General features: G+C 39.4%; 1 protein-coding gene across 6 annotated transcripts in view; it reads left to right on the top strand.

Annotated features, from left to right (window-relative positions):
- Positions 1–18,981, top strand: part of DNAI3 (dynein axonemal intermediate chain 3) — a 100,904-nt gene that overhangs the window by 62,820 nt on the left and 19,103 nt on the right. For 4 of the 6 annotated variants that reach the window (XR_005215326.1, XM_037826747.1, XM_037826746.1 and 1 more), the window contains 6 exons: positions 5,385–5,503; positions 7,325–7,388; positions 12,733–12,863; positions 14,721–14,925; positions 16,353–16,444; positions 17,973–18,095. Coding sequence is in view for 4 of the 6 variants with exons in the window: in XM_037826747.1 (XP_037682675.1) it covers positions 5,385–5,503; positions 7,325–7,388; positions 12,733–12,863; positions 14,721–14,925; positions 16,353–16,444; positions 17,973–18,095 (734 nt within the window). In the remaining 2 variants the exon portion in view is untranslated. Of the gene's footprint in view, positions 1–5,384; positions 5,504–7,324; positions 7,389–12,732; positions 12,864–13,153; positions 13,246–14,720; positions 14,926–16,352; positions 16,445–17,311; positions 17,413–17,972; positions 18,096–18,981 lie in introns of those variants that run through there. The other 2 variants (XM_037826749.1, XR_005215327.1) reach the window with 2 other exon arrangements.

Below are 18,981 nucleotides of genomic sequence, written 5' to 3'. Positions count from 1 at the left end.
AATTGTCTTATCTTCAAGATCACTGATTCTTTTCTTCTGCCAGCTGCAATCTGCTGTTGAAATCCTCTAGGAAATTTTTTATTCCGGTCATTGTGATCTTCCACTACAGTTGTTCATTCATTATTTTTCTCATATCCTTTAGTTCTTTCTCCATGTTTTCCTTTACCTCCTTGAGCATATTAAGGATCAGTTTTTTAAAGTCTTTATCCAGTGTGTCCAAAGTCTGGTTCTCTTCATTGCTGGTTTCTGGATTTTTATCTTGTTCTTTTGGATGGACCATCATTTCCCGTTTCTTTGTTTGCCTTGTAATCTTTTGCTGCACACTGTACATATTAATATTTTAAAGTGTAAACTCTGAGATTTAGTTCTTCTGCTGCCTGTCCCTTAAATTTTTGCCCAGCTATTGATATGCCAGAATTTCCTTGAATACCAAGAGCTAATGAAATCAAGCCAAAACAAAAAGCACCTTTCACGATCTTTGCAAATTGGCTCTGCTTTGGTTGGTGGTTTCCTTTAGAAATTAGCCCTCCTAATGCAAAATGCAGAGTCCTCTCTGTCTTATCTGAGCCTGGTGGATCTGTGGAGCCTGCTGCTTTTCCTGAGCTTGTGCTTACCAGTGGCCTTAGAAATTCCCCTGTTTACAGTTCCAGGAGTTTGAGTTCCCTCTACTCTCTTTGAAATAGACTTTCACCCCTCTTGGGTGCTATACTGTATAATTTATTGCAGGAGTTCTTTTGTCCCAGGCTGCTTCAACTTAATTGTTTCTTACACTGCTTTAGCCATCTATGAGCTTCTTGGCCTCAGGACAAATTCTGGAAGGGTGAGCCTGAGATCATTTTTCTGGCTTAGTTTTTCAGACTTCCACCAGATAAAGTGGCACTTACATACCTGAACCCCAGTATGCACATAGGGGTTACTCTGCTCCCTCTGAAACAGGGTCAGTGACCACAATGGGAGTGCAGGCTGGCTCCACACTGCACCAGGCCGGAAAAAGTTAGCAAAGGGCCTAGCAAGGGCCTGTCATTTTTCAGGCTGCCTTTTCTTGATTCAGCACTAACCAGTTACTGCAACCCTTTAACTGTTTTCTGGAATTTTGAAGAAGATGGCTTTGCCAATTAATTTTTGCTGGTTGTTCAAAGATTCTGGGGGGGGGGGGGACTGCACCCTTGAGCATCTTACGCCATCATTTTGGTCAACCAGAAGTTCTAATTTTACTTTTTATCCATATGAAAAAAAAAAGGTGACCATGAGGATATTATGGCTTTTATATCCAATTTATTTCAAGGATATCATCACATGTTTTAAAATCTCTTATTGTAGTTACATATATATAACTCAAAATTTCCCATTTTAACCATTTTTACATATAAAATTCAGTGGCATTAATTACATTCCCAATATTGTGCTCCTTTCATAGACATCCATTACCCTAACTTTTTCATTACCTCAAACAGAAACTCCGCACCCGTTAAGTAATTACTCCCATCTCCCTCCAACCTGGATAACCTATAATCTACTGTCTGTCTCTATGAAATTTGCTTATTCTAGGCATTTCATGTAAGTGAAATCATATAATACTTGTCTTTTTGTTCCTGGCTTATTTCAATCAACCATCTTTTAAAGTGTGATTTTTTTCTTATTCATTTTTAACAATTTATTGAGGTAAAATTGACATATAATAAACTGTACCTGTTTAAAGTGTTCTATTTGATAAGTTTTGACATATGAATACACCTGTGGCACCATCACCAGAATCTAGATAATGAACATATCTATTGCCCCAAAAGTTTTCTCATGTAGGAATTCCCTTTGAATTCCCTCATTCCTGTACCTCCTCCCCTTGCACACCAGGACCTTCCTGATCTGCTTTCTGTCATCATATACCATATTTGTAGGACTTTTTTTTCCTAAAGAAAAGTTTATATTTTATTTTACTGTAGGCAAAACTAACACTTGGGAAAAAGTACATAAAACTATATACAAAAACATTGTGATCCCTTTTTTTAAGGAATCCTTTTAAACTATTTCCATATTTATGCCATGTTCATTCAACAAGTATTTATTAAATGCATGCAAAGTGCCAGGCTCTGGAGATATGGGTATGAAAAAGCAAAGTCCCTGCTCTCACAGAGATTACATTCTGGTGGGATAAACACTAAAATAAGTGACAGAAACATATCTGTGTCCACTTAAGGAAGGGCCTGTTTAAAATGAAGAACTTTGCAGCATGCCCCAAATGTCATCTAACAGGAATACTCCCCATCAAATGAATGTTTTCTTTTCAGAAAAGGTCAATTTGTAGATATTTCATACAGAAAAGTGTATTTGGCTAAATCAGTTCAGAAAGGGATGGGAAACATGTCTTTAGATTCTCATCTGAGGCCTTAGTTGCCACGTCCCCTAATGTATATTCAGAGATCCATGTTGCAGGCAATTCCACTGGTCCTGGGGAGAATTAAAGCTCACTTCGTAATCCCAGGGACTTGCTGACAGGTGTCCCTATGGTGTCTAGAGGCATCTTATATGGAAGGCCAGCTCTCTGGACTGAATTTGAGATCTAACTATGGTATTTCAGATCTCCCAGACCCTGTGCCAGCTATCCACCTACTCTGGCCAGACTTGGACCTGCTGTCTTGAATACACTCATATGCCTCTCCATCGCATTTTGTGTACTGACCTTATCCTGGTCCTCCTTTGACCATGGATTGAAAGTCAAGGCTATTCTATGCTTGACATCCCACCACCATGTATTTTCTTGGGGCCTCACTCAGTCCCTGTCGGTGTCTAGTGCGCTGTCGCCACCTAGTGGCCGTAGCCCACTCACCTTGGCCTGTCATGACAGTGCCCTTCTAATAGTCACTTTAAGAAGTTCTGTATTTATTCTAATGAGGACGCCTTTGCTCTTAATAACTTTGGAATTCCCCATTTGGAAGGAGCCTGCATTATATTCTTCTAAGCAATGTAGCATAGCAGTTAAGGAATTCTGGAGTCAGTGGTCTGGATTAAATCTCAAAGCCACAACTTAATATTTGACCAGGACAAATTACCTCTCTGTGCCTTATTTTTTTAAAATCCTCTTTGAAGAGAGTGAGAGAAAAGGGAATAAATAGTAAACATAACTCCCTCATAGGGTATTGTTACTATAAAATGAGTTAAAATATGTACAGCAATAAGAGCAGCACATAGTCAACTTAAAATAAATATCAGCCAGCACATATGGAAGCTTGAGCAAGTTACTTAATCTCCCTAAGCCTCAGTTTACTCATCCTTGAAGGCGGATTAATTCTTAACCATCTCAGGAGTTATTGTGCAGATTGAATGAAATAGTTCATGTGAAGCCCACAGTTTTGTGCCTAGGCAGGTAATCAGTATCCAATAAATATTAGCTGCTGTTATTATTTACTATTCCAGTGATGGTGAATCCATGACCTATGTGGATGACTTTGAATTTAGTCAGTATCCAAAAGTTATTCCAGTCATGTCGAGCAAATATAGTTGATGACATTTTTCTCTGGCCTCATCCTCTTTGACTCTACATCGAATACTATTGACTAAGCCCCATTCCTTGAAGGTTACAGCTTTCTTGGCTTTTGCAATTTTCCTGGTTATCTTGCTGCTTCTTTAGTTCTCTTCCTCTGTCTCCTATCCTGGCTCCATTTCACCTTGCCCACATGTTTCCAGTCTGTACATGTCCCTGTTCAGTAGTACTAGTAGAGTCATAGTAATTTCATATAAATCCCTCCCATTCAAATATGTTCAATGACATCACCTCATTGTGTCTGGGATTATGTTTCCCACCCCCAGGACCAGCTACATAATTTGCAAATGTGGGATCCATTGTTAAAAATTATTAAGAATTTCAAGATGGTGGCAGCAGAGCATTAAACCAAACATGTGGGGCCCTTCTGAGTACCAGGCCCTGTGCTACTGCACAGATCACACACCCATGAATCCAGGCCCCTTGGAACCCAAGTGTTGGATCTGAACATTGCCCTTGGAGGAAAAGGCACTCTGAAACACACACACACACCAGTGCTAGGGGTGCTGGTGCCCTTCTCAGCCTCCTGTTACCAAAGGACCCAAATCCCACGGGCCAGCCAACTCCTAGAGCCCCACTGCAGGGTGGGTCCTTTGAACATTTTCATTCACTTCCTGTGCAGGCTCAGGGTGTTGAATCTCAGTGTCCTCTTTTAGCTTGTGTCAGGTGATATTCTAAGTGGTTAGTATATGTTTTTAGTAAAGCTGAAATTTTCTTCTCCAATTTTAGTTTTCATTTGCCTGTTTGTTGGTAGGTTTTTATTTTTGTTTTCCAGTGAGTTGAGATGTGTGGGGAGGATGTTGTGAGCATATATTTCTATACCCTCTTTCTGGAAATTTAAAAATCACTATTTTGCAAAACTCATAAATGACCTGAGAAAATGCTCAAGGTATATCTTTAATGAACAGAAAAGCAAAATATAAAGCTAAAAGAGAAAATGATCACATTAAAAACATATATATGTTTATAAATGCAGAAAAGTAACTAGAGGAACATATATCAATATCTTAATCATGCTTATCCCTGGGAGACATGATGATGGATGATTTTGCTCTTTTCCTCATGCTTCTCTATATTTTCCAAAGCTTTAATAAATACAGTTTACTAATTTCAGATCGTAAAGAGACTTTTTTTTTTAAAGCAAGGTGACATCATATACTTTTAAAAAGAAGCAATATCTAGGTAATGTCATGAGTTTCAGTCCTCAGGTTAGCTATGTTCAATCATGGATGTCCAGAAATACTAAATCTGAGCTAGTTGTCAAACATTAAATTCTGTTCCACATACTATGCTTGTGGCAAACAAGTAATATATTTCAGATGGATTTTTAAATAGACATTAAAGGATTTTTGATACAAGGCTAATCTTGAATTATTTGAAAAATTTCCATGATACCAACTAAATAAAAATGGCATGACTTTTTCATTAGAGTCTTATTGAGAATATCGAGGGTGATATAACCCAGGGAATATCTTTTGTGTCTAAATTTGGCTGGAAGTAATTCTGAAATGGCATATAGACGTGGCTTTCAAACATGTGCTATGGGACCCTTTAGAGCCCTGAAAGGTGGATGTGAGCGACCAGAAGGCAAGACGCTGGGTCTCCCCCTTCCTGCCCATGATCAGTTTTACATTTAGGGGAGTCCACAAAATCTTTGGTCTGAGAAAAGGTTTCTACTGCTTAGTTAGAAGTCTAGAAAGGCTTGGACTTATGCCCACCACATTGGGGAGGGGTAGAGGCAGGGGATTTAGTAAGGGACAGAAAGTGTAAACTATGTTTTTGAAGATTTTCTACTGTAAATATGTGTTTCTTCCATCCATACTCTTCTGAAAATAAACAATATTAGCCCAGAGCAAAGCAGAGAAAACAGAGGAAATGGACCTATACCAGAATCTGGAAGCCGGGTTGGCTAATACTCTGAAGCCAATAGATGATTTCTGCACAAAGTTCTTTGTGGGAACAGAGGTGAGTTGGAATTCCCTGCTTTTGAAGTTAATATTTTAACTTACTCTGTAATATATGACTTATTTATATGAGATATTTGCTTTATGAGAGCTTGCAATATTTACATTTACACCATATTCATATTTTAATGTGCTTATGTGCATTTAAAATTTTAACCTTGATGCTCATCATTTCACATTTGAAATGTTCCTGAACATATGTGGTAGAATCTATAAAATTGGGTATGATCCTTTCTACTAATTTATTCCGTTTATCAAACACCTACAGCTTATGAGAAAAACCATGCTAAGTGTTTAGGATTTACTAAGAAAATATATTTTTTGTTAGAATATCCCAATCTATAGGAAAAAATAAAAACTCACTCAAGTCGAAAGGTAAACAATTGGATGCTATATTAATAACAATAATAGATGCTATTTTTCAGCACCAACTATAATAAAAAGTGAACTCATGTTTCTTGGACACTTACTGTGTATCAGGGTCTTTGCCAGATATTTTCCAAATTATATCTCATTTAATCCTAATAATTTCTATAAGGTTGATATTATTATCCCCATTTTACAGATAAAGAAACTGAGGCTCAGAACTTTATCTACAGTCATCCAGAGGCAGAGATGCTCTTTTTATTCATGACTCAATTTCCCTAAAATAACCCAGGCCATGCCTGGAACTATGAGACTCTATAGCTTGGCCTCAAGGGAATGCAGTTTGCATTCACAGTTTAATATTATGAAAGGATTGATCAAAGCCCACAAACTCTCAAGAGAGTACCATCTGCCAGGCTTGCACTGGGCGCTGGGATCAGAGATGAGCACAGGCCCTGTCCTCCGGGTGCTCCCTGCCTAGCTGAGGAGCAGACACATGGAGCATGATAAACGCCACCCCAGAGGCCACGTGGCCTGGAAAGGGAAGGTTGGGAAGGGCTTCACAGAGAAGGGGACCTGTGAGCCAGCTGGACCTTGGAGGTTGAGAAGGAACCCGGAAGATCAGGGTGAGAGGACACGTTCCAAGCAGAAGTAACAGCCTGGTCAATATTTTGAAGTTATGACAGTCCAGGATTTGTCTGGAGATTATGAAATAGGGAAGGATATGCCTAGCATGCTAGGTTGGGGTCAAATACTGAAGGACATTTTTTGCTGTGTTAGGCAATTTGTATTTCATTTGGTAAGCCATGGGGCACTACCAAATAGACATATGTCTTTTAAGTTGGGTTTTGTGCCAAAGATTTTTAAGCAGGGGAATAAGAGCCTCAGATCAGCTTTAGAAAGATAAATGGCCACATGATCTTAAAACAGAAATTGAAGCATGACACCCTTGCTTAAACTTCATTGGCAACTCAGTGCAACATGAATAAAACCCAAACTCCTCACACCATGGCCTATAAGATTCTACGTAATTTGGCTCCTGCCTCTCTCTCCATTTCCATCTGTCTACACCACACTCCCTCCCACTCGCTTCAGCCTCTCTGACTTTTCTCTCCTTTGTCTTATACACCAAGCTCTTCCCTACCTTTAGAGCCTTTGCTCTGTTTTGAGTTCCTTTGCTTGCAGTCCCCTCATCCATCGTTCAACAGATATTTATTGAGGTTTTAATATATGCTAAGCACTGTTGTTGGTCCTGGGGATATAGCTGTGAGCAAAACAGACGAAATTCAATAAAAAAATCAAGTAATCATTTTGAACCTCCCCTCCCAGTGGTATCGAATTATTATTTGATTAAATTGACCTGTTGTTTTGGTCACAATCAGTCTGAGCCCATGAATGTAGGTCTTTTGTCTCTTAAGCTGTCATTGTCCTCATCAGGAATCTATCATATTTTTAGGAAGGTGAAGTAATATACACAGATTGGAAAATGGAAAGAGACCACGAAACCGGACGATTGATGAGTAAGTTTTAGTGATTACTCAATTATTAAGAAGTTCCTTTTAATTTAAACTACCTGAAGGAATCTTGCTAAGTACTGAATAACTCCAACCTTGGATCCTACTACAGGCTTACTGAATCTGAATCTGGATTTTAATAAGATTCTCCATGGTGATTTGTTTTCATACCAAAATTTGAGGAGCACTTGTCTATATAATGCTAAAATGGCTAAGAGATTTAGACAAGTTAATTAAAAATTAACAATTCTGTCTCAATAATTTGACAACCCCAGTAGCTCCTTGGTGTGGAAAAATCTAAGTCAGTGTAAGATGACAAACTAAATTTACAATGATGTTGAAGACCCCAGGACAGTAAAGAAGTAATGAGGGACCCTCATTTGGGGCTGGGATATGTGGTGTCCCTGTGTTCCCCTGCTCCCAGGCCCTTGACACTCAGGGCATCTGAGCAGAATAACCATAAACAAAGGAAGGGGGCAGCCCCTGGGACTGCTAGGGAAAGGCCGGCAATAAAGTTTCAGAACGCCACCAGTGGGAGCCGTGTGGTGGAGCAGCTAGGCTTGGTTTGCAGAAGGGGATCTGGTCAATATTGTGGGTGGATGGAACCAGTGGAAACGTGACTGGCTGACCAAAGTCAGAGGTCAGGGTCACAGCCCACAGGGAGCAGTTGCTGGGGCTGCGGTCTTTACCTCAAGCCTCACCCCTTCCCTCCTCCTACCAAGTCTGTCCCATGGACAAGAGCATGCCCTAGACTTGGGAAGACTGTTTTGCCGGCTTTGCCTCCAAGGTAGCCATTTTCATCTTAAGAAAGCCAAAGTACTCCTGTTTTTCTTACATAGCATCACCTGACCAGAAACCCAAATGTGTGTTATGGATGACAGTGGAGCATTGAGAGAGGATTAGATGTGACCTGAGGGAGAATCAAGTGCATGCAGAGTTCAGGCTGATTTTCTACTTTCTATTCATGGTTTAAAGTTGAACCGCTCAAAATTATATATTGGATATAATGAGTTCCATTCAACTTCTTTTATGCTTACTCATGCATCTATTTATTCAATAATTCATGAAAGTTAATTGTGCAGCTACTGCATGCTGGACAGTATATAACATGGCGCCTGTCTACATCACACCCCTGGGGCACAAGCTGAGGACCAGATGCCATGGCTTGGTTGTGTGCTGGTGGACATTGGTTCTTGTTGATATCAGAGATTTTCTTGGAGCCCTACCACTTCCTGTAGCTGGCCCGCTAAACTACATTGGAGAGCGACCAAGACAAACAATTTTCATTAATTTATTTTAACTGGATTTTGTTTCATTTATAAAATAGCCAGTAGTGATATACTTCAAACCCACGAGCTTTATGCTTGAACCTCACTGATGTCTGTTTGTTCCTTCTTTCTTACTTTTACTCATTCATTACTTCATTACTGAGAACTGATTTATGTGCTGGGTCCTGTGCCAGATGCTGGGCACTTAACCAAGACATTAACCTTCCCCCTGGGAGTTCCATGATCTATTAAAGTCAGACACATAAATACATGGTGACATTACCGTATCATGAGTGTGGAGTGTGTAGAAAGCAAACACAAAGTGACATGGGGGTCTGGGGTGGGAAGGACTCTTTTGGGCTCTTAAGAAAAGGTCCTAGTTAAGCTGGGTCTCAAGGGGTGAGGAGGAATTTTCCAGATGTAGAAGATACAGAAAGACATTCCAGGTAGGAAGAGTAACAAGTGCAAAGACATGGATGCCCCAAAGAGCACTGGGCAGGAGATCTTGTGACTAAAGCATAGCAATAGGGAGGACAGCAGCAGGAGGTGACAGGAAGGACCTTTGGGTCCAGATAGCAAAGAGCCATGAGTGTCCTACTGACAGCTTTGGACTTTATCCTAGAGCCACCAGTATAATCAGAAAATCACTCAGACATTGATGAATTGGCAGGACTTATAATGGAAGCAGGATGACCATTTTCATTAGCCCACATGAGAGATAGTGAGGACTGAGCTACAGGCATGCAGGAATTTACAGCAGGGGAAATAGGAGAAAGACTTAGCGGTTAATATGCCAGGAACAATGGGATATGGGTGATAAGGAAGACCAGAAGTTGCTTTTAATTTCTAGAATTTAACTTATTCCAAAAAAATGGGAAAATAGCTTTAACCACCTATTCTAAAGGATTATGATAATTTAAAATCATTAACCAAGTATTTTGAATGATGATACTTGACATAATCATTTCCTATATTCTACCCTCAAATCACCACGTGTCCTACACCGGGCACTTTTCTAAGCACTTTCCATTAATTTATTTACTCCTTACAGCAACACTATAGGATAGCTACTGTGAGTGACATTATCATGATTTGAACCCAGACCTAGTCTGTCTTCTCAACCACATCACTCTACTGAATCCTGCATTAGATAATGACTCTGGAAGGACAATTTGTTTATTGCAGTTTTCTTATGCTAACCTGTCCAGGAGGCTCTGGCACTCCATTAGTAAAATTAATAACTCAAGGGCAGCTCCATTCATTGCCAAATTCCCCTAAGGTCTTTTAAAGTAAAAAAGGAAAGAAAAGCTATTACAGGTTGAGAACATTGAGCATGTTATTTATTTATTTTTATTGTGGTAAAATACACATGACAAAATTTTCCATTTTAACCACTTTAAAATGTACAGTTCAGTGACATTAAGTACATTCACAATGTTGTACAATCATCACCACCATCTAGTTCCAGGACTTTTTTTTTTATCACCCCAAAAGAAAGCCCTGTACACATTAAACTGTCACTCTTCCCACCCCCTCCTCCCAGATCCTGGCAACCCTGAATCTGCTTTCTGTCTCTATGGACTTGCCTATTCTGGATATTTCATATAAATGGAATCATACAATTTGTGGCCTTTTGTGTCTGACTTCTTTGACTTAGCATAATGGTTTCAAGGTTCATCCATGTTGTAGCATATGTCCATAGTTCATTCCTTTTTGTTGCTGAATAATATTCCATTGTATGGATATGCTACATTTTTAAAGTCCATTCATTAGTTGATGGACATTTGGGTTCTTTCCACTTCTTGGCTGTTGTGAATTGTGCTGCTATGTAATTTCATGTACAAGTTTTTGTTCGAGCACCTATTTTCAATTCTTTGGGGTATATGCCTAGGGATAGAAGTGCTGGGTCATATGGTAATTCTACATTTAACTTACTGAGTAACTGCCAAACTGTTTTCCAAAGTGACTGTACCATTTTACATTCCACCAGCTATGTATGAGGGTTCCATTATCTCCACATTCTCTCCAACACTGTTATTTTCTATTTTTAAAATTATGACCACCCTAGTAGTTGTGAAGTTGTATCTCGTTGTAGGTGCGATTTGAATTTCTCTAATGATTACTGATATTGAGCATCTTTTCATGTCAGCCCTTTGTATATTCACAAACATGGTATTTTAAAGTATAATCTTGATGGTTGTCATTGTTGCTATCACCAGTCACCATTACAGTTCACAGAGGGCTTCTAGACTCCTGTACTGCAATGCTTACCACGTGAGCTGGTATCTGGGGAAGCCCCACTAACCCAGAAGGCAAAAGCCAAGCTCTGAGAAACTGGAGCAGCAGGAAGAAAGCAGCTGGTTCCCAGGGATCTCACACCTTCCCAGGAATCTTCCAGATCACTTCCAGGATGACCTGAGCAGTACATCTTTCATGTTCTCTTCAAGATGGGGCTTTGGTTGGAAGAAAATTGGTCTTTTTTTTTTTAACTCAGAAGAGCTACATGTAAAATGTTTAATGAATTTATTTATACTTTATAAGGTTTTTAAAAGATTTAGTAGCTCTTTTTCTGCTTAATGCCCTATCTGGTGTTCTGGGGGGTGGAGTGGGGAGATAACAGCCCTATGTAGCTATTAATACAGCGCGATTAAGTTTGTGGTCTTCATATAAAGTAACCAGACACTGTGGTTTGGCCTCAACAGGCATGTATTTTCATGGCCATCACTGGTGCTGTGGTTGTGGGCAACAAGGAATGGGGAGCACACAGCCCTGCAGCCAGGCCTGGGGGAGAAGACACCCAAGCAATGGCTGGGTAAAGAGACCAGAAAGTCCAGGGAGCATCCATCAAAGCCACTTTTCAGGCTTAGTGGGACTGTTCATGTTCTTATCAATTTACTAATTCAAGGATCCTGGGGACCTGGGGCAGAAACTAAATGGAACTCTCGATCTTAACATCCAAACCTGTTCCTCCTCTATTCTTCCCAGATGCAATAAATGGAAATTCCATTGATCCCCAAATGCTCTTGTCAGAAACCTGGCTGTCATTCTCAACACACCATCTCTCCCACCCTTCCTAATTAAGTCATCCCAAGTCCTGTCAGTTCTAGCTCCCCAGAATTTCTTGATGAGTCACTTTTCTCCACTGCCCCTAATTCAAACCATCATCACCTCTCGCCAAAACTACTGTCTCCCCTTTCTGCTTTTGTGAGCCTCCAATTCATTCTCCCTATAGCAGCCAGAAAATCTTTTGGAAGTGTCAATCCGGTCATCTCACTTCTAGACTTAAGGACTCGTTAAAACACAAACACTTAGAATATAATCTAAACTCTTTTCCTACAAGGTCCTGCATGATCTGTACCCACCTGTCCCCATTTGTTTCATCTTACTGTGTGATTTCAAGACTCCAGTCATATTATTGCCTTCCTCAAATTTATGAAAGTCACCAAATACTTCTCTCCTTGGGGCTTTGGTGTGTGTTTTTCCCTGTGCCTGGAAAGCTTCTCCACACCAGAATCTTCCCATGCCAAATTGCTACTCAGGCCTAAATGATTAATCTTCAGGGAAGTCTTTTCTGACCATTTCCTCTAAATTGTGAATGCCCCTTGTTATTCTTTCTTGTAGTTTTTTTTTTTTTCTTTCCTTTCTAGCACTTTTCACAGTATTTATCATATACTTTGGTGTTTGTTTATTAACTATGTGTTTTTTCCACTAGACTGTAAGCTCCATGGGGACAGGATCATACTTGTTTACCATTGTTTACCCAGCCAACTATAGTACTTGCTATATATTGTCAGTCCACAAATATCTAATTGACTGAGTGAATTAATGAATTAGTAAATTAATAAGAACATGAACAGTCCCACTAAGCCTGGAAAGTGGCTTTGATGGACGCTCCCTGGACTTTCCATATAAAAGAGAGGAGCTATTCCTTGTCAGTTTTTATTTACCCCAGCTAACTTCCGGTTATCCTCTTGGACCTCATCAATCTGGAACCTCTCTGTCTGTCGGAAGCCTGTCCTTTCTTTGTTGTGGGAATCTAAACCGTGTTATTAAAGATGAAACGGCCTTTTTCACTCCAACAGCAAAGAAGCCAGTAAACCTGTGCACTGTCCATGATGGAGCTGTCCACACTCTCCAGAGATCACCATTTTACAATGACATTCTCCTCACCATTGGGGGATGGAACGTTGCCATCTGGAAAGAAGGTGTTATGGTAAATTGCATGCAAAATGGATGAGTGAGTGTGTGTTCCATGGGAACAATGGACTGTTCTGACATAACAGTGCCTTTGGGGCACTTCTTAGGGAAATTAGATGGCCAGGGTGCCAGCTTGTCAGCAGAATCACTGTCAGCCTTTTGAAAACAACCATTTGCTTTTCTTTTCTAAGGAAGGAAGCAGCATTTACAGGTCCCTTGTTCTCTGAAACCTAACAATCGCTTCTTTGAGATACATACTGTGGGAAATTGACTTGCTTTGTGTTTTATCCTCCCTTTAAATAAAAGATGGGATACTGATTATGATATGAAGTCCAAAGAGAAACATTGGGTTCATCAGCTTTGCTGTTGCATCAGAAATATGTTGGCAGATTCAGAAGGTGGGTGTAATAAGGTAAAAGGTCCATTACCAGGTAGAACATGAGATGTCCAGAGACATACGTGGGTCAATGGGAATGGTCAGGCAGTGACAATCTGGTGCTCAGGACAAAGAGCAGGGCTAGATCCAGGCAGATAAGATAGATGCTAAACTGGAAAAAGATTGATAAAGTAGGGTATAGGGAATTCAGAACTTTTGATGGGGGTATATATTTGTATATACATTTTGTAGACAACTTGACAAGATCTATCAAAATCTGAAATATGTATATATATTCCATAGCTAGAGATTTATATGTATACTTTGACCTGACAGTTAACAGTTCCACTTCTGGGACTCTAACACAAATATTTAAAGAAATGTGTGTGGATATTAATGCAAGGGTGTTGACTGAAGCACTGTGTATCACTGAAAAAAATTGGAAATTACCTAAATGTCCATCAACAAGAAGACTTCTCCTTTATACCAAGTGTACCTCTGTAATGTTGAAGATTTTTTTTTTCTTTACAATGAACAAGTATTTGCTCTGAAGTTTAAAAACAGAAAAAAATTAAGCAAGATTGTCTAAAGTCTACACAGGGTTGATTCTTGGTTATCCACAGAAACTGAAGGAGTAGGGCAAAAGGAGCAAGGAAAACAGGTTTGAAGTACTGACTCTAAGGTGTCCATGAATCTGTGACACTCTTCAGTGCCCCACAGGAAAGTCCTATGCTTGTACTGCAGTATGGGAGACAACTTATAGTGTAGTTTAGTTCCTGCAGATGTAAGTAGGTAAACAAGTATACCTGGTAGCCAGATGGGGAAGTAAGCACATTCTGATCTTCTTTGTCTATGAAAACCTCAAAAAAGATGAACTACCCCGTGGTAGAGAAAAGAGAAGATGATGTCATGAGGCTTTGGTGGTCTAAAATTCCTTCCAAATATTATTCATAAGCCTTTGGACACTTCCACCTGATGTTATTTAACAAATGTTTGCCAACTCTGCTGTTGATTTTCAACATGCAGCTTACAGCTGGAATTGACATACTTTTTCATTTGCTTTTCCTGGCTCCCAGAGCTGTTTCCATGGGAAGCAGGCATCCGATAGCAAAATAAAGATCTACAGTGATGATTTACTTACAATCTTTACTTATCTAGTGTCCACCCATCCCCACAGAAATGGCAATGGACTTTTTAGCAGCTGTTGCGTTATAAAAAACATCACAGCTCAATTTGAAGTTTTGGTCTTTTCTAAAATGTAACTAAAATTTTAAAAAGGTGTGAGGGGTATTGTGATAGCACATAGGAAAGAAAAGAGCTGATATATTAAAACCCTACCACACAAAGAAGTAAGACTTCTGAATGGGCATACTTTTGCTGTTATATGATCATAGCCACCTGCTTTGTTCTTAAATCTACTTTAGTTTCAGAATTGAAACTCATGAATTTCCCTCGGATAACAACTTTGAATCTGTCTTTTTATTATTCTTTTTTAAGACTGGACCTCTCCTTCAGTCATGCTGTGCACCAAAAAGGTATACCTCAGGCCACTGGTCCCTGACAAGGCCCGGAGTTTTCTATATTGGCCGAGAAGATGGATATGTCGATATCTGGGACCTTCTGGAGAAAACCCACGAACCAGCCCACTCACAAAACATCTGCTTAACAATGATCACCTACATCATACCCTGGACCTTTTCTTGTATGTTGATTCTGATCAAATGAGCCAACTCATTTTGCCTTTTTAAGGGAACCCAGGGACATTTTGATATTCATCTGGAAAGCCTCTGATGTTTTCACTCAGATTTTCCCTTCCCTTCCCTTCCCTTCCCTCTTGATCTCAAATCTTGGATACAGCCTGCTTCTCTCACTGTTTTGCTGGATCAACAGTTATTTCTGAGACACATTCATACATCAGAGACTGATTTCGAACCACACAATAGAATGCATCCTTCTCATCTTCTCCAGGCCACAGAAGGGTGATCCCTAAATCTTTACTACTTTTTGTTGTTTCTTCTCTAGATGGAATCATTTTCATTTCTTTATAACTTTTCACTATAAATCATATTTTTCAATATTTTGGCACTTCAGTGGTTCTCCCCTGGACAATATCAAGCAGTTCCTCAAAATCAAATGACTTTCTGGGGTTATATACCTATTTAAACTTTGATTTTTTAAAATTAGTTATGAGGAAAAAATGATGCAAAACAAACATGCAGGACTTCAAGGATGTGTCTGTAGAAAAGGAATTTTTTCCTTCTTCCCAATTTTTCTGTTTTACCCAAGTCCTACTTTCTATGTAAATTCAACATATTTGCCTTCTTAAAAAGAACATTTTCCCTTTGTTCCCAAAGATATACAGGCATAAAATTCCCTTTTTATCCATTCCTTTCTCAGAAACATTAGATTTGAAAACTGAATCTTCAAATCGGAGAGTCATAGTCTGGCTACTGCTTAGCCAGTGTGTGTCACCAAAGTGTGTTTCCATCTTTGGTATAAAATATTGCTTTTGCATACCTACAGGGAGGAAGAGTCCAGAATATAACAATTTAAACCAGGTTTTCTGCACATGAGAAAGGAAAAAAACACAGGATGAGATAGAAAAATGAAAATTCTCCAACACATTTGCATTATATCCATTTTAAATACCCAAAGGAAACAATTTGTTTTTATAATTGGAAAATTATGAGTCTGGCACTGCCTTTGAAATTTATCTGGATAATGGTTTCCTTAGCCCTTACTGTGTGTTTGGTGAAAGTATGCTTCATGACTTTTCTTTGAAAATCTTTCCATGTGTTTGTTGGTCCTGCTTTCTTCTCAAATCTGCCCAGTGGGCACAAAGAGGGTCAGAAGCCAGACTCCTTATATAGATGCCAGGAAAACAAGATTTGAGGAGGGCAGAGTGGCTGACAAAGGCTCAGGGATTCAGCTTTCATTTCGTCAACGGGAAAAAATGACTTTTCCATGTCTATGTGGTCCCAGTCATGAACATCTGACAAAAATGCCAAAATTGTTGTAACCACAAGCAGGACCCTTGGGAGGCCACAACGCAAAAACACGTTTCCCAGTCAGCCTCTAAGATGTCTTTCTATTTGTTGATTTTTTTCTCCTGCTTTTTTAATCTTTCAGCTAAGCAGCAATTTTTAGCCATAGCTGATTATTATGGAACGCTGCATATATTAGAAATTCCTTGGACATTAAGTCACCCTTCCACCGATGAGGTTAGTAACTTTTAGCTTTGGGGATTTATATAACCAGCTATTTCTGAAGCATGTTTTAAAAATGTGTTCGAATATGACAACATTTTTGCTCTAGAAGAAAGCTAAAGAATCATACAGTCAGAAATAAGGGGATATATTCCTATTATGTGAGTTGAAGAATTTGAGGCTAAAAACAAACAAACATGAGATGGGGGAAGGCCAAGTGCCAAGTAAAGGAAGCCCAGATCTGAGAGAAGAATTGATCTGAGGATTTGTAGCCATCAAGTATTATTTTTAGTTCATAACTGAAACCTAGGACCCTTATTTCAGTTGTGCCCTTCCCTGAGAGCCCAGTGAGGTTTTAGGCATCTCTCCACCACTCACCCCCCACCCCAACCACCCTCCCCCCAACTTGGTATATTACAGACACCACTTCTGAACCAGCAATATTCTGCCCCTCCATATTCATCTCCTGAGAGTTTCAAGCAGTGTTAACAAGGTTATAAAAAGAAGATCAATGAATAGAAATACCAAAATATATATGCAACCAACCTTAGCTGTACAGATTAAGATCCTTGCAAGTCTCAGCAGCTTCAGCCTGGTTTCTGAAAGACAAAATGCTTTCCCTCCACTGGTTGCCTCCCCAAAGGGGTCTTTCCTGTTTCTATTCTTGTGCCCCCACACACTACCACCCTCCAGGGGACCAAAACTCAGGTCTGCCTCCAGTCCCTTTAGAGTCTACTTAATGCGCTCGTCTGGATTTTTCCAAATTTGGCTGATGACATGAAACTTCCCTGAGTCTTAGAAGTTAGAAGGAAGAAAAGAGCAAAAGAAATCCCTGAATATTTCCTCTATGAAGTTGCAATTTTTGCTGCTCTCTACTTCCAGCCCCACTCTTTTCCTGAAAATCTCCAATTCACAGGACCCTAAACCTTATCATCACAGCCCCCAAATTGAGCTGGCTTCTCAGGCTGTGGACTCATGTGGACCCAGGTTAAATACAAGTACCACTCTTGATGTTACTTGGATTAAAAGGCCATCACCAAAAGTTTATAATGGTAAAGACAGACTTTCTCTTTTTCCCCACACTTACAAAAAGTACTCAATAAATGTTCATTGAACTGCCCTGAAATCATGCACCATCCAGGGCCTCTGCAATTACATTTTGGGATACAATCCAAAATCATTTTAATCTTAACATCAAGCAGTCCCTGATTTACACAGGCAGTGAAGATGAGTCAGAGATGTGACAATTTTGAAGGTTTTCTTTCCGGTAAGCTTTGCTAAGAAATATTAGGAATCCTCGCAAATCTAAAAGACAGAGTGTAGACCTTGGAAACCACTTTATCAAACACTGATTTGCACAGACACCCTCTCTGAGATTTAGGCAGCTTAGTTTCCAAATTAAATTTATCTAAAGGATTAAAACTATCCCAAAATAAATAACCTACCTCACGAGTCACAAGCAGCAGAAATTCCACCATAGCCTTGGGAAGAAAATGGCCATTTCCACGTGGGTCACCCCCCCGGGGGCTTTTGTTTTTAACAGGTAGCGAGTATAAACTACTACTTTGAAAGAGAAGTCAAGCATCTGGACTATGTGGAGCAGCGCAGGAAAATTCGTGAGCAAGAACAGCGAGAAATGGGGCTGGAAATGGAGAAGAAAAAAGTTGTAAGTTAAATTTCAGAAATGAAATTTGCTTTCTTTCTAAAGCCAGTGGAAATGCATTTGTTTGGCTTATTCCACCATTTTAATAGTAAAGTTATACATTTTCATGTTCTTTCCTTGGTCTCACAGGAGTCAAGAGGCCATTTCTCTCTTTGCCTAGTTCACCATGAGTGAGAATTACCCATTGCACACCTGGCAAGATGTATTCCAGTTTAAGTTCTCTGGAACTTTCTATAATTTCAAAGTACTTTAGTATACTTACAATCATTCAAAATTTGAATGCTTTTATTATATAGAATTTCAACATGTAGTGAATAATATATTAAAACAGGTAGTACAAAAAGAATGGAATATAGAGCCAAAACCTGTGGGTCAAATTCCAACTCTACTACTTACTAGCCATGAGAGCTTTGCTGAATTTGCATTCTCTCATCTTTATCACAGAAATAATAACTGCCTCGGGTTATGTGAGGTTTTCAGTTAGGTAACCTGACAGATACTAAATTCTCTTTAAATGGTAGCTCATTATATCTTAAACTATATGTACGTATATACATGTGTACAAATTTTACTATAATATAATATACTGGAGCTGTGAAATTTGAGACAGAGAAGAATTTCGTATAAGACACATCCATCTTAAAATCTACTAAAAAGAACTTAAAGCTCTAAAGTCCCCCACCATCCCCTTTCGCAGCCTCTCTCTGTTTAATGTAAATTCTGTCCCTCTCTTGGTCTTCCCTTCCCCATCTGGAATTTGGACCTTTAAATGTTCTGTGAATTCAGCTTTTTTCTCTTTCTTACCTGAGTTATCAGGTCCATATTTCTATTTCTTTCTTGCTTGCTTATCTAGCTCTGTTATCATTCCCTCCTTTTGCCCTATAGTCAA

The sequence above is a fragment of the Choloepus didactylus genome, chromosome 2 (assembly GCF_015220235.1).
Source record: "Choloepus didactylus isolate mChoDid1 chromosome 2, mChoDid1.pri, whole genome shotgun sequence".
NCBI classification, from domain to species: domain Eukaryota; kingdom Metazoa; phylum Chordata; class Mammalia; order Pilosa; family Megalonychidae; genus Choloepus; species Choloepus didactylus.
This window is presented reverse-complemented; position numbering and strand designations above follow the sequence as displayed.